Source organism: Macrotis lagotis, chromosome 1 (assembly GCF_037893015.1).
Source record: "Macrotis lagotis isolate mMagLag1 chromosome 1, bilby.v1.9.chrom.fasta, whole genome shotgun sequence".
In the NCBI taxonomy this organism is placed as follows: domain Eukaryota; kingdom Metazoa; phylum Chordata; class Mammalia; order Peramelemorphia; family Peramelidae; genus Macrotis; species Macrotis lagotis.
Genome location: NC_133658.1, coordinates 126,414,398 through 126,428,235, shown reverse-complemented (window position 1 = coordinate 126,428,235; position 13,838 = coordinate 126,414,398). Strand labels below are relative to the sequence as shown.

The following is a 13,838-nucleotide window of genomic DNA, read 5'->3' as shown; positions in this document are numbered from 1 at the left end:
ACTCCCCCTTCCCTTGGCCCCCCCCGGCGGACTGTCCGCCGCTGTGCCTGAGCCTTTCCGTCTCTTCAGCGCCCAAAGCTGGATGGGAACCGTACAGAATTTCTAAATCCTGAGGGGAAAAACAATCATGGGAAGAATGAGAGAGGCAACTTTTCGTCCGAAACTGCGGATTGTCACAATCTGATCAGGCACTGATCCTGATACCTATAGGAATTTCTCCGTTGGGGGAGGGGCGGCGGATACGGGGTACGGCAACCGGGAGGGTCAAACGATCTCTTCCTTGGAGAGGGACTGGCTTGGCTTCTCCTTCTTCTTAGCGACGGACCGGGCAGCCGCTTGGCGGGCCCCTGACCCGCTCCTGCCATGACGGCTTTCGAGAAGCCGCAGATCATCGCGCACATCCAGAAGAGCCTCAACTACACGGTGTTTGACTGCAAGTGGGTGCCCTGCAGCGCCAAGTTCGTGACGCTGGGCAACTACGCCCGGGGCACCGGCGTCATCCAGGTCTACGAGATCCAGCACGGGGACGCGACGCTGCTGCGGGAGGTGGGTGCCGCCCCTCCCCCCTCCCCCCGCGCCGCCGCGCCATACGCTGTGCCAGTAGTGAGGGAGGCGCGAGGCAGCTTCCGCCCTCAAAGCGCTTCCAGTCCCATCCGGGAATCCACGTGCAGACCCTGTAAACAAACCTTGGGCTATCCCGGATGAATAAGAAATGGCGGAGGGGACAATGTATCCCCTGGAAACAATGTATCCCGTGGAAGCAATGTATCCCTTGGAAACAATGTAAATACTGAAAAACTGCCTTCTGTGAGGGGGTGGGGAGGGAAGCAAAATTAGGGGGGAAAACTGTAAAACTCAAAAATAAATAAAATCTTTAATGAGAAATGGCAGAGGGAAAACCCGGGAATTCAGAAGGAAGGAGCAAGACTTCCTGGGATTCTAGCTGGTAAGCCAGAGGAGAGGAAGAGGGGAAGCAGGCCAGGGAGGGAGGACTACTATCGGGAAAGCCCCCAAATGAGGTGCATCAATGGAAGGGTTTCTGTGGAGCAGTTAAGAGAATGCAAAGCTTTGAATGACCGAAAGCATTTTAGATTTGCTCCAGGAGCAATAGGGGGCTGACGGGATCGGAAAACCTTTTAGTGGATTAAGATGAATTGGAGGAGACTTGAGGCAGGCAGAGCCACCGGCAGGCCGGTGCAGTGAGCCAGGTGTGGGGTGATGAGGGTCTGCAATAGAGTGGAGTCCATGTCAGAGGAGAAAAGGGGGAGTAGGCATGGAGAGAGGCTGCAAAGGTGCCATGGACAGGGCTTGGCAACAGCTTGGATAAAGGGGTGGGGTGAGAGAGAGTGAGAGGTGCTGAATGGCTCCTAGAGGGTGAACCTGAGGGATTGGGAAGTACTTCCCCACCTTTCGTAACAGGAAACTCAGGAGGAAGGGAATAATGAGCTCAGTTATAAACATGTTGAGTTATAAGATGGCATCCAGTTGGAAGTGTTTGAAAGACAGTTGGATGGGTGGCTAGGTGGTGAAGTGGATAGAGCACTGGCCCAGGAGTCAGGAGTACCTGAGTTCAAATCTGGCCTCAGACACTTAATAATTACCTAGCTGTGTGGCCTTGGGCAAGCCACCTAACCCCATTGCCTTGCACAAACCTAAAAAAAAACCAATTGGAGTGACTAGATTGGAAATCAGCAAAGAGATTAGGACAGGTTCAGGATATTTGAGTATCTACAGAAATAGGTAGGAGGAAAACCTGAACATTGGAACCCTGAAACCCTAAAAAGAAGAGTCAGAGGCTTCAGAGAAGTTGAAGAGAGGGAGGATTGAGAAAAGACCATTAGGTTTGTCTGTTAAGCCCAGGAGGGTGGAAGAGATCTAGAACCAATAATTAAAAGGGGGAGGATCAAAGAAAAAGGCTTTTTTGGACAATAGAGAGTCATGGGAATGTTTATAGGTAATAGGGAAGGAGCCAGGAGATGGGGAGAGACTGAAAATAAGTGATAGTGGGGATGAAAGAAGAAGCAGTCAATTAGAAAAGATATGGATAGTATTCCTTGAGCAGGTAGAAGGGTTAGACTTGGTAAGGAGTGAGACCACTTCTTTTAAGATTGAGAAATCATGGGGCAATTAGGTAGCATAGTGGGTAGAGCACCAGCCCTGGAGTCAGAGTACCTGAGTTCAAATCCGGCCTTAGACACTTAATAATTGCCTGGGTGTGTGACCTTTGGTAAGTCACTTAACCCCATTGCCTTGAATGTAAAGAAAAAGTATTAAAAAGGATTAAGAAATCACTGAGACGATTAGGGTGAGGGAGGAAATAGTGACAGAAAGCATCTAAATGATATGAAACATGAAAGAGGGTTGAAGAAGGAGCTCTTAGCAAATGGTCTCAATTTTTCTGTAAAATGTGAGGCAAGATTCTCAGCTTAAAAAGTGGGGGAAGAGGGAGCTGTGGAAGGCATGAGGAGAGATGAAAAGGTTTGGAAGAGCTGCTGTGGAGAATGGGGTAGTGAGTTGATGAGAGAGATAGAATTGGATTGCCTGGCAGCAGAGAGGGCCCAGTTGAGATTATGAAATATAAATATCTGGTGGGCTTAGTCAGAATTGTTGCATGATTTTCTCCACTTTTATTCGAGAGCACATGTGTAGGAGTGAGGGTGGTAGATGGTAGGTCTAAGAATGAGACTTGGCAGGGCACAATTAACAATATGATAAGGGTACTCAAAAAAAAGGACAGTGTTGGGATGAACTGATTTACCAAAGGGTCAATATAAGGAAGAGAGCATAGTGTGGTTTCTGCAAGGGAAACAGAGAAGCTAAAGAGATAGGGTATGTATTTGAAGGAGAAATAATATGTATGTTGATACCCTTTAATATGAGGGCAGGAATTGGGGAAGAGAGCAAAGTTATGAGCCCTGTACTGAATTCATTGAAGAAGGAAGAGAAGTACAGCCAACAGCTACCAGGGTTTTGATTAGATTTGAATTTCTTTGAATTCTCTACTTGGACTAGTGAAAGGGTACGCATTCATTTGAAAGGATGGGCAAGTTCAATTAAGGTTTTCCTTCCTTTTTTTGTTCCCCATTCTTTCTGGTTTGGACAATCACAATATTCTAATTAAGTCTCCTCAATTCAAATCTCTCCAATTCATTCTCCCCATTGCTGCCAAATTGATATCCCTTGTTTTCCTCCAAGGTTCAGCTCTAACATTTAAATACCTCCATTGTCTGGCTCTCAGTCTTTCAAAGTTTAGTTAATACTATTCCTAATATTAGTTTCCTTTCCAGTTAAACTGTTCTACTTTTTGCTTTTCCCCATCTGGGAAATTTCTATCCCTGCCACTAAGTCATAGTTGGTTATTGGAATTAGCCCTGATGCCACTTGACTTTACATGCCTTTCCTAGTCGCCTTAATTATTTGTGATTTCTCAATCTTGAAATTACTTTCCCTAAACTTTGTAGAGATCATCTTGTTGAACCCCCTTGTCATATGGATGGAGGCTGAAGCCCAGGGAGGCCAGGGGACTTGCCCAATTTAGGATTTAAATTCAATTCTCTTACTCCAGATTCAGTTTTTTCCATTACATTCTCCTTCCACCAGGGTGGAAGAGGAAAGACTAATAAACAAGAAAGAATTCATTCACAGTGACTTACCAGCACATACTGTCATAGTACCACAGCATTAGGGAGTTGAAAGAGATCTCAGTGGCATGCAAACCTAGCATTGTGCCTTCTATAGCAGGAGATGGATGGTTTTATTATGTATTTTAATTTAACAGTCCATAACTGCTAGCAAATCTTTTGATAGTAAGCAGTGAAAATTTTTTTTTCTGGGCAGGTCATTTAACCTTTGCCTTAGTTTCTTTGTCTGTAAAATGGGAACAATAACTAATAATAATAATAATAATAATAATAGCACCTATCTCCCAGGGGTGTTGAGAGAATCAAATAAGAATAATTGTAGAGCACTTAGAAACAGTACTAGCACATAGTAAATATTATTTAAATGTTAAATATGGTTATTTTTTAATTGTATAAATTAATTCTCTTGGTTGTGATCACATCACTCAGTATCAATTCATACAAGTCTTTTTGGGTTTTTCTGAAACCATCTCTTTCATCTTTTCTTATAGCACATTTATACATATATATTTATGTGTGTGTATATGTGTGTGTGTGTGTGTATGTGTATATATATATATATATCTCACAGTTATATACCATAGTTTGTTCGGTCATTTCCCAGTTGATGAACATCAGATTCCCATTCTTTGTCACTTGAAAAAGATCTATAAATAATTTTGTATATCTTGCTTAGAATTTGTTTTGCCTAGGACTAATCCTTCCCTTTCCCTCCTGTTTCCTTGTGTGAATTGTTTTTCTCTACACAACTGTGTATAAGTCTGTGTTTTTCTCTCCTTTGAAAGAATCTTTTCCAAGAATTCTAATTGAATTCATGCCCTAGTTGTGTTTTCATTTGAGGCTTTCCTTGTGAATGGTATGGAGTCATTTTCTTCTTTTGAATTCATTTCTGGGTTTTTTTTAGGTTTTTTTTTTCTTGCAAGGCAAACGGGTTAAGTGGCTTGCCCAAGGCCACACAGCTAGGTAATTATTAAGACTGGATTTGAACCCAGGTACTCCTGACTCCAGGGCTGGTGCTTTATCTACTACACCACCTAGCTGCCCCTTGAATTCATTTCTTAATCATCCCTGTTACTATTATAGCATTTTTATGTTAGAATTCTTTTTTTTTTGTTTGCCCATTTTCCTAGCCAACTTTAGACTTAATATGAAGACAGGTCTCTTGGCACTTTTGTAAGGACAATGTAGACTGGTTACTTGCTTTCTTGAGATATTAAATATCATGTTACAGCCACTGTCAGCCAGCTGATAACTGCTGTTTGTTCTTTGGTATTATTCAGCCCTGTCAGTCGTGTCCAACATTTTGTGATCTATTTAGGGATTTCTTGACAAAGATACCGGAATGCTTTGCCATTTTCCTTCTCTTGTTAATTTTACAGATGAGGAAACTGAGGCAGGTAGGGTCAAATAACTTACCCAGAGTCATGCAGTTAGTAAATATCTGAGAACAAATTTGAACTCATCTTTTTAACTCTAGGTTGAGCTCATTGCATCACCTAGCATCTAGTTCAGTAACAGAATTTTAGTCTCTTGCCACCTGGTTATCCTGTGGCTTCAAAACAGGTAACAGTTGGAAGTGATAGTCAGCTGAAGTGCTAGAACTGAGCTACTGCTTCTGTTTGCTTCTGAACTTGCTGCTTTCTTAATACACACCCAGGACCCTTGACTGCTTGTCACTACCTCGCCAGAGGCATTTCCCCTCCTCAATATACCCTGGATTTATTATCTAGAACTTTGTTCATGGAGTCACCACTTGGACTTATTACCCATACCCCAAACTTGTGAGGTCAGGACTCTCTGCTGTGGATCTAGGACCTCCTCTTGGCAGGATGCTCCTTACAGCTGCTCCTAGATAGACCTGTATGGGAATTCACAGATCTCTCTATTGGTATCCCTTGTGCTGACTTGAGCTGGAAAAATGACTCACTGGCTTTTTCTTGGATTTCCTTATCAGGAGTCAGTCTGTTATATTTTCCAGATCTGTTTGGAGGAGGTTTTTTGGGGGGGCAGCTAAGCTGCTCTTCCTAATCCTCTGTCATCTTCTTCTGCCTGTCGCAATAAATATTTATTTAGTGAGTTTATAGAAAGTTGAGAACTGAGGATCAGGAGTTAAAAAAAGATTTCATGGGGAAGATACTAAATTCATCCTTTTCAATGTAGTTCTGAAAATGTTTATTAAGTCCTTACTGTTTTCAAAGCATTTTATTTACCTTGGGGGTAAACAATTTAGATAATGCAAGGTCCATACCCTCATTCTACATTCAGAGTAGTAGAAAAATATGAAAATGAATGAAGAGAATTTATTGTGTGCATACTGTTTGCAAAACATTGTCTTAAGTTCTCAGGGTAAAAAGGCAAAATCAAGATATTCCCTGTCAAAATGTACTTTCTTAGAGGAGAAGCAAAACTTATAGGAGACTGATTGGCCAGAGAAGAGATAATGGTCAGTAAAGTTATCTAGTAACACTCCCTTTTCTGAGGCCACAATTATAGTGATTTGATTACAATTCTAAGAGAATGAAGTGGACAGAGTTTGGTGACAGACCATAAAATGGTCAAAATGAAGATAAGGAAAGTGTCATAGAACAAAGAAACAAGTGGCTTCCCAGAATGAACCAGATCACTTATCTTCTAGGACAGAAACTGAGACCTGCAAGTAATGACTTGTACAAGTCATGCAGGAATTGAGGAGCAGAGCTAGGATTCTAACCCTTTGGTTTTAACCTTTTATTCCAGATCAAACATTGTTTATTTCCCAAATCATTCCATATTGTCTCATTAAGCAATGGATAAAAGACTAAACCTGGAGACAAGAAGACCTGAATCATATTTCTTTTCAGATTCTTCTTAACTGGGTGACTTTGAGCAAGTCATTTAATTTGTTTACCTTAGCTTCCTCAACTGTAAAATAGGTATAATAATAGCACTTATATGTTGTGAGGTTCAAGTGAGATAATATTTATAGAATACTTAGCACAAATACTGGCACATCATAGGTTCCATATAGATAATACTAAAGCTGATGATGCTGATGCTAATAACACTGATGATGATGGTGGTGGTGGTGGTAGCAGCTGGAGAAACTGGGAAAGGTCTCCTGCCAAATATAAGGTAGATCAGTTTTGAAAGAAGCCAGGGAAACTGATAGGAGGCAGTAAGGGGGTAGTACCTCCCAGGAAAGGAATACAGCAGAGGAAATGGTGCAGCCTATTGGAAAAGTAGGCATTGGAGTTGGGTTATAGAGTTCATGAGGATTAGTCAAATGTAAGACAACTAGAAATATTTTAGAGTTGCACATACAAAGTGATACATTTCACCTAATGGAGCAAGGTAATTTATTACCTGGGGACTTGATAGACCTTGTGTCATAGAAGCAGAGGCATTTAAGTGGGTTTTAAAGGATGAGTAGAGATTCAGCAAAGGAAAAGAAATGCCATCAGAGTGAACTGTTCATTGCACATTTTCAAGTGAGGAAATTGAAACCAAACAAAAGATTCCTATATAAATATTAGCATCAGTCACAAGATGTCTGAATTCTTTTGTCTAACATTCAAGACCCTCTTAACATGACTCTAATCAGCCTTTCTAATAATAACTAACATTTATATTGTTGTTTGTCTTTCTTTATTGAAGAAAACCATGACATAAGGGAGATGATGCCATGACAAGCATATAAATTGAATTTGAATGAGGGGCTACTAATGCTCATTCACAAGCCTCACTGTCTCCTTCAGAGCTATTTGGGTCCACTGCCCAGACATGAATCAGGACAACTGGAGATGGCCCTGTATGCAAGACAATGCCCAAGGTCACACAGCTAGGCAATTATTTAGTGTCTGAGGCCGGATTTGAACTCAGGATATCCTGACTCCAGGGCTGGTGCTCTATTTACTGTGCCACCTAACTGCCCTCTATTCATTCATATGCTCTTCATCAATAGAGTATCCTGTTTTTGTATTTCTGCCTTGTCTACCTGAAAGGATTTAAATTTCCCACAAGAAAAATATGTGTTGTTACCTCCATTTTCAGATGAAGAAGCTGAGATGAAGGAACACACACCCCAGGTCACACAGCTAGGAACACTCTGAAGTCAAATTAGAACTCAGACCTTCCTGACTCCAGGCCTGGCACTCTATCCACACAATACCCAGCTACTTCTATGAAAGTACCCCATTGAAGGGTGTTTGGAGAATCATAAAGTGTAAGAATACTAAAAAGGCAGAAGGGCAGCTTAGAAAGAGCTGTAAAAACCAAACAGAATTTCATATTTGATCCTAGAAATACTAGGCCATCATCATATATGTGGCTGTTATCTTGTCTCTTAGATTTAACTTTTAGAGTTCATATTTTATACACCTGAAGGGTTGTTCTTATTGAATGTTTAGTTAAGTATTAGTGATGATAACCAGAAGCTGAAACTTGCATATATACCACCTTAATGGAAACTATCTTTTGGTCTAATCAATCTATTTATTGGTCATATAACCCTTTCTTTCAGTAAAGTCTTGGAGTCTACATGTCAGGACCCAGAAAGTTATAGAAGTCAATTCTGAGCCCTTGTTTAAACCCCAATATATATCCTTATTTTTTTCATGCACAGGGAAGAAAGATGAATACTCTTTGCTAAATCAGAGCAAATATAGGTTAGAATTACTTTACTACTAGAGTGACCTTATTTCTAGCTAGGTGAAAAGATTTGAATTACTTTTTGGAGAAACTATGTTTTTAATCTAATTTATATAGTCAAAGAGGTGATTTTTGCCCAGAGGACTAGAAGAATTAATAACCTAGGGAAAAAAAAGCAATTAACTAGCAGAATCAGACACAGTATTTTTTCTTTTTTTTTTTTAAGGTTTTTGCAGGGCAAATGGGGTTAAGTGGCTTGCTCAAGGCCACATAGCTAGGTGATTATTAAGTATCTGAGACCGGATTTGAACCCAGGTACTCCTGACTCCAAGGCTGGTGCTTTATCCACTAGGCCACCTAGCCGCCCCCAGACACAGTATTCTTAACCTTAATATTTTCTGTACTCTTCCCCCCTCACTCATTCTGGCCCCCTTGAATGTTATAGTAAAAAAGAATAATTGCCACCTCTTACTTCTACCACAAACTAAAACAGTGCTTTTCACTTAGTATGTGCTTAATAAACATTTCCTTTCCATTTCCTTTGAACTCTAAATTCATAATTTTTCAGCTTCCTTCTAGTTGGATGAAAGTTGTAGCCACTTAGGATATACACATTACATAAAAGGTTGTCTTTAGACAACACTAAATAATTGTCTAGCTGTGTGACCTTGGGCAAGTCACTTAACCATGTTTGCCTTGCATATAGGGCCATATCCAGTTGTCCTCATTCACATCTGTTAACTGCTTGGCAATTGGATTAAGTTTTGAATTTATTTGACTTAACACTTACGTAGTATCAAAGTGTGGAGATATAGTTCTGGTAGGCTGATCCATAGACAGAGTAAAAATAACCAACCAGGAGTTTTTAGGGATTCTTAGACTCATGTTTCTTTTTATAACAGCAAATAAAATACCTGGCTAGTTGAAGTATGACTCTGTTGATGAATATTTCCTGTACAATAAATGAAGGTTAAATATTATTTTTCATGTGTGGTAAATAAAAGTAAATATATCTGGTCATAATGTTTTACCTACCAACCAAACAATAGCTAACACATTAAAGTTTGTTGAGGATGTTACCAGTCTCCCATGATCCTATCCTCATAGAAGCATTATTAGGTAGGTACTGTTATTATTCCCATTTTCCAGCAGAGAAAACTGAGACTTAAAGACAAGAAGCAACTTGACCAGGTCCACATAACTGGTGAGTATCTAAGCAGGAATGCAAATCCAGATTGTTGTTGCTTATCCCTTGATCTTGGGCTTCCACTCTGTTGTAATTGTCTGCAAATTGGATACAGAAGGTATACATGGATCCATTCATTGATTCTCCCACCTACATTTTCAGTTTCCTTGTTCATGACTAAAGAGGGATAACGTTTTCATAGCACGTTAATGTTTGCAGATCACTTTATAAATTTTACTTCATTTGATCTCCAGAACAACCTTGTGAAATAGATATTATTTTTTCCACTTTACAAATTAAGAAACTGAGACCGAGAGAGATTAAATATCCTGTACAGGATTCCACAGTTAGTGTCTGAGGCAGGATTTGAACTTAGACCTTCTGTATTTAAAATCTAGCATCCCAACTCCTATACCACATTACCACATAATCACCTCTAAAATCAGAATACAATGATTTCTTTGATTTGTTTAGTGAAAGTTAATGCCTCCTGATCTTATATTAGGGGGTCTTAACTTGGGATTCGTGAACTTTTTTTTATATTTTGATAACTGAATATCATTGGTTTCCTTTTAATCCTATGTATTTTGTTTTAGAAATATTTAGAAACATTATTTTGAGAAAAGAAACAGACTTTTTATCATATGCAATAGATGCCCCATGACAGAGTAAAACTTAAGAATCCCTGAGATCTCAAAGGTCTTGGAATCAGAGAAAATGACATTCACTGTAGTTTTAAAGAGTTAAATAGATTTTGCTGTAGTCTTATTATTTGAAAATTGATAATCCAAGTATGACACAAATTAAAAACCTTTCCCATTGTACTAATAGTGCCACACAAATTACCTTTTAAAAATATCAGGGGCTGCTAGTAACACAGTGGACACAACATGAGCCCTGGGGTCAGGAGGACCTAAGTTCAAATTTGACCTCAGACACAATACTTACTTAACTATGTGACCTTGGGCAAGTCACTTAACCCCATTACCTTCCAAAAATCCAAAAACAAGAAAAAGAAATGTCATATCAAGGAGGGGAGTGGGAAGGAATATCTGGAAAGGGATAGGTTGATGTGATAATTCTGAGGAAAATGAGATAACATTCAGCTGAAGCTTTTTAATTCAGACATTAAGTCCCTCTTTGCAGCAAATTTATCTAGGCATTGGGAAGGCAGATTAAATTAGTCATAATCTTTGCTTATAAAAAAATAAGAAATGAAACAAACACAAATAAACTGTTTTTGTACTTATAATAAAAGAACATTTTGTTATGAAGAAAACTTTCCAAGAAAATAAACTTTGGTATTCTTTTGAATAGAATGTGTCTGAGTATCATTTTAAGAATTTTTTACTATTTGCAAGGAAGGAATGTGACTTCACAAGTAACTAGTCAAAAGGGATAGTCAGTAAAGGGCCTGAACTAAAGAGAAAAAGTTCAGATGTGGAGAACTTTTTTTTTTGCTTTGGGTGGGATGTCTAAGGAACAATTGGGGATTTCTTGACTAAAGGAGTTAAAAGAGATGAATTTGAGAGTTAAATTTAGAGGGAAGGAGAATTCTGTTTTGGACATGTCGAATTTGAGATGCCTATGGACTATTCATATAGAGATGTCTGACAGATATGATTCAGGACTGGAGCTGAGGATAAAGATAAGGTTTGGGTACATTGAAGGTTCATCTTTATAGGGATGATAGCTGAATGGGAATTCATGAGGTAACCCAGGATAAAGCCTTGGGTTAAAGACACACATAGGATTGTGATATGGGAAACAGAGAAGGATCACTTTTGAAAGAAAACCAGTATAAAGCAGTGTTGGGGGATTGGGGGAGGGGGATACTGAAGGGAACAAAAAGCAGGAGAGTATCCAGTGTCAGAAATCAGCAATGACAGTGTCAAATTTTATAAAGACTGAGAAGAATGAAAAGTGAAAAAAAGGCTACTAACTTGGTCATTAAAAAAATTAGTGATTAACTTAACAGAGAGCATTTTCATTCAGGGAGTAGAATCAGAATCCACACAGCAAGGGATACAGAAGTAAATATGAGTTGAAGTTAGGGCAATGAGTATAGGGCATTTTTCTGGGATTTTGGATATGAAAAGGAGAAATTTAGTTTGAGGAATAATAAGGTATAATAAAGTAGTAAAGGTGTTTTTAGTTTGTTGGTTTTTAGGATGGAAGCAACTTTCATATGTATGTAAGTATTAAAGAAGAAACTAATAAGGAGAGATTACAAATTAGGGAGAAAGGACAAACTGTTAAATAAAGGATAAGCCCCTGGAAGGGGTTGAAATTTAAAGACAAAATATTGTAGAGGGATTGGCACTGACAAGGAGAATGGCCACCTGCAACTCATCCAACCTTTCTGGAGAGAAATTTGGAACTATACCCAAAGGGCACCAAGGATGTGCATACCCTTTGATTCAGCAATACCACTGCTGGGTCTATGCCCTGAGGAGATGATGAAAAGGGGTAAAAACATCACTTGTAGAAAAATATTCTTAGCAACCCTGGTTGTAGTGGCAAAGAATTGGAAATCAAGTAAATGTCCTTCAGTTGGGAAGTGGCTTAGCAAACTGTGGTATATGTATGTCATGGAACACTATTGTTCTATTAGAAACCAGGAGGGATGGGAATTCAGGGAATCCTGGAGGGATTTGCATGAACTAATGCTGAGTGAGATGAGCAGAAGCAGAAAAACACTGTATACCCTATCAGCAACATGGGAGTGATGATCAACCTTGAAGGACTCGCTCATTCCATCAGTGTAACAATCAGGGACAATTTGGGGCTGTCTGTAATGGAGAATACCATCTGTTTCCAGAGAAACAACTGTGGAGTTTGAGCAAAGACCAAGGACTATTAACTTTAATTTAGAAAAAAAACTGATACCTTATTGTCTGATCTTGCTATCTCTTATACTTTGTTTCTTCCTTAAAGATATGATTTCTCTCTTATCACTTTCAATTTGGATCAATGTATACCATGGAAACAATGTAAAGACTGGCAAATTGCCTTCTGTTGGGGGTGGGGGAAAGGAAAAAGATTAGGGGGAAAATTGTAAAACTCAAAATAAATAAAATCTTTAAAAAAAATATTAAGGTGCAATAGTCAGGACTCAATTGAGAATTATACATCCTAAATTCTGAATATAATCAACAAAGTTGTGTGATTTCCTCTAGTGACATTTACCTAATTAAGTAGTAGTGGATAATGGGAACAATCTAGGATGAAGATTGAAAGGAATGAACCAATGAAAATAAATAAAGAGGGATGAACCTTAGTAAAAATAAAGGAATAAGGAATTAAGAAGATAGAGTCATTAAAGTTTAAATTGCCTAACAAGATAAAGGATCAAGATTTTGAAGGAAGGAAAGTGAATGCAGAGTATCATTGTAGTAATTTGGGAAAGCAAAGAAGGATAGAATGGCTGTAGATTGTAGTGAGAATTGAGAAAAAGTTTAGAAGGGCACAAGGAAAGATGGAAAATGGAACCTTTATTGTCTTCTAGTGGAAAAAAACCATTTATGGCTCATGGAAATGAAACGCTTTGTGGTTGGTCAATGCAATATGGCTAAGGTGAACTGAAGGGGTCTAGATCATGAGACTTGAAAAAGTCCAATGGGAGGAAGCAAATGTTCAAAGAATATATTACACAACACATTGGAATATCATGAATTTTCTCAGGTGTACCATGGAATTTTGAATATTCAATTTTTTTTAAATTTAAAAAATCTCCAAAGAATATTAATTGGAAAAAGTGTTTTGAATGAATAAATTTAAGGATTGAATCTATCCCAGTATGTTGTGTTCTGCAGGGAAAAAATACTAGAAGCATATAAACATTTTGCTTTTTTGTTTAATTTCTGTAGCCTTCTGGAAAAAAATAAGAATTTAAATATATTCTAGCTTCCTATTTTGCATTTCAGGGAAGAATGTAATGTTTTTAATGAATGAAATTCCCCTATTTGCAAACCAGTTGAAATAGCAGGGTGGTCAGCCTATGAATGCCTATTAGTTAAGTAAGAGGAAAAGAGAATATATATACAAATTTTTAAAATTTATAAAATATTACTCTTACTTTTTTCAGTAATGCATTTTTAAATTACAGAAAGAAGGTTAAAGGAAAACATAATTAGCATTTTATTCAAGTGTTATTACATTTTTTCATTTTTTCATTGTGTGTATTTAAATTCTATAATAGTTCTGTCAATTTTGAGGGTTGCAAATAATTGCTTTGGAAAATAATTTATCCTTTTTTCCATGCACATCAAGATTGAAAAGTCCAAACCCTTTAAATGTGGAACATTTGGTGCAACATCTCTACAGCAGAGATATCTAGCTACTGGAGATTTTGATGGAAACCTGAGTATATGGTAAGATTATTT

General features: G+C 38.5%; 1 protein-coding gene across 1 annotated transcript in view; it reads left to right on the top strand.

Annotated features, from left to right (window-relative positions):
* The first annotated feature begins 2 nt into the window (after positions 1-2).
* Positions 3-13,838, top strand: part of DNAAF10 (dynein axonemal assembly factor 10) — a 31,058-nt gene continuing 17,222 nt past the window's right edge. The window contains exons 1-2 of the mRNA XM_074207487.1: positions 3-546; positions 13,726-13,826. Coding sequence (XP_074063588.1) covers positions 364-546; positions 13,726-13,826 — 284 coding nt within the window. The 5' untranslated portion in view covers positions 3-363. The remainder of the gene's footprint in view (positions 547-13,725; positions 13,827-13,838) is intronic.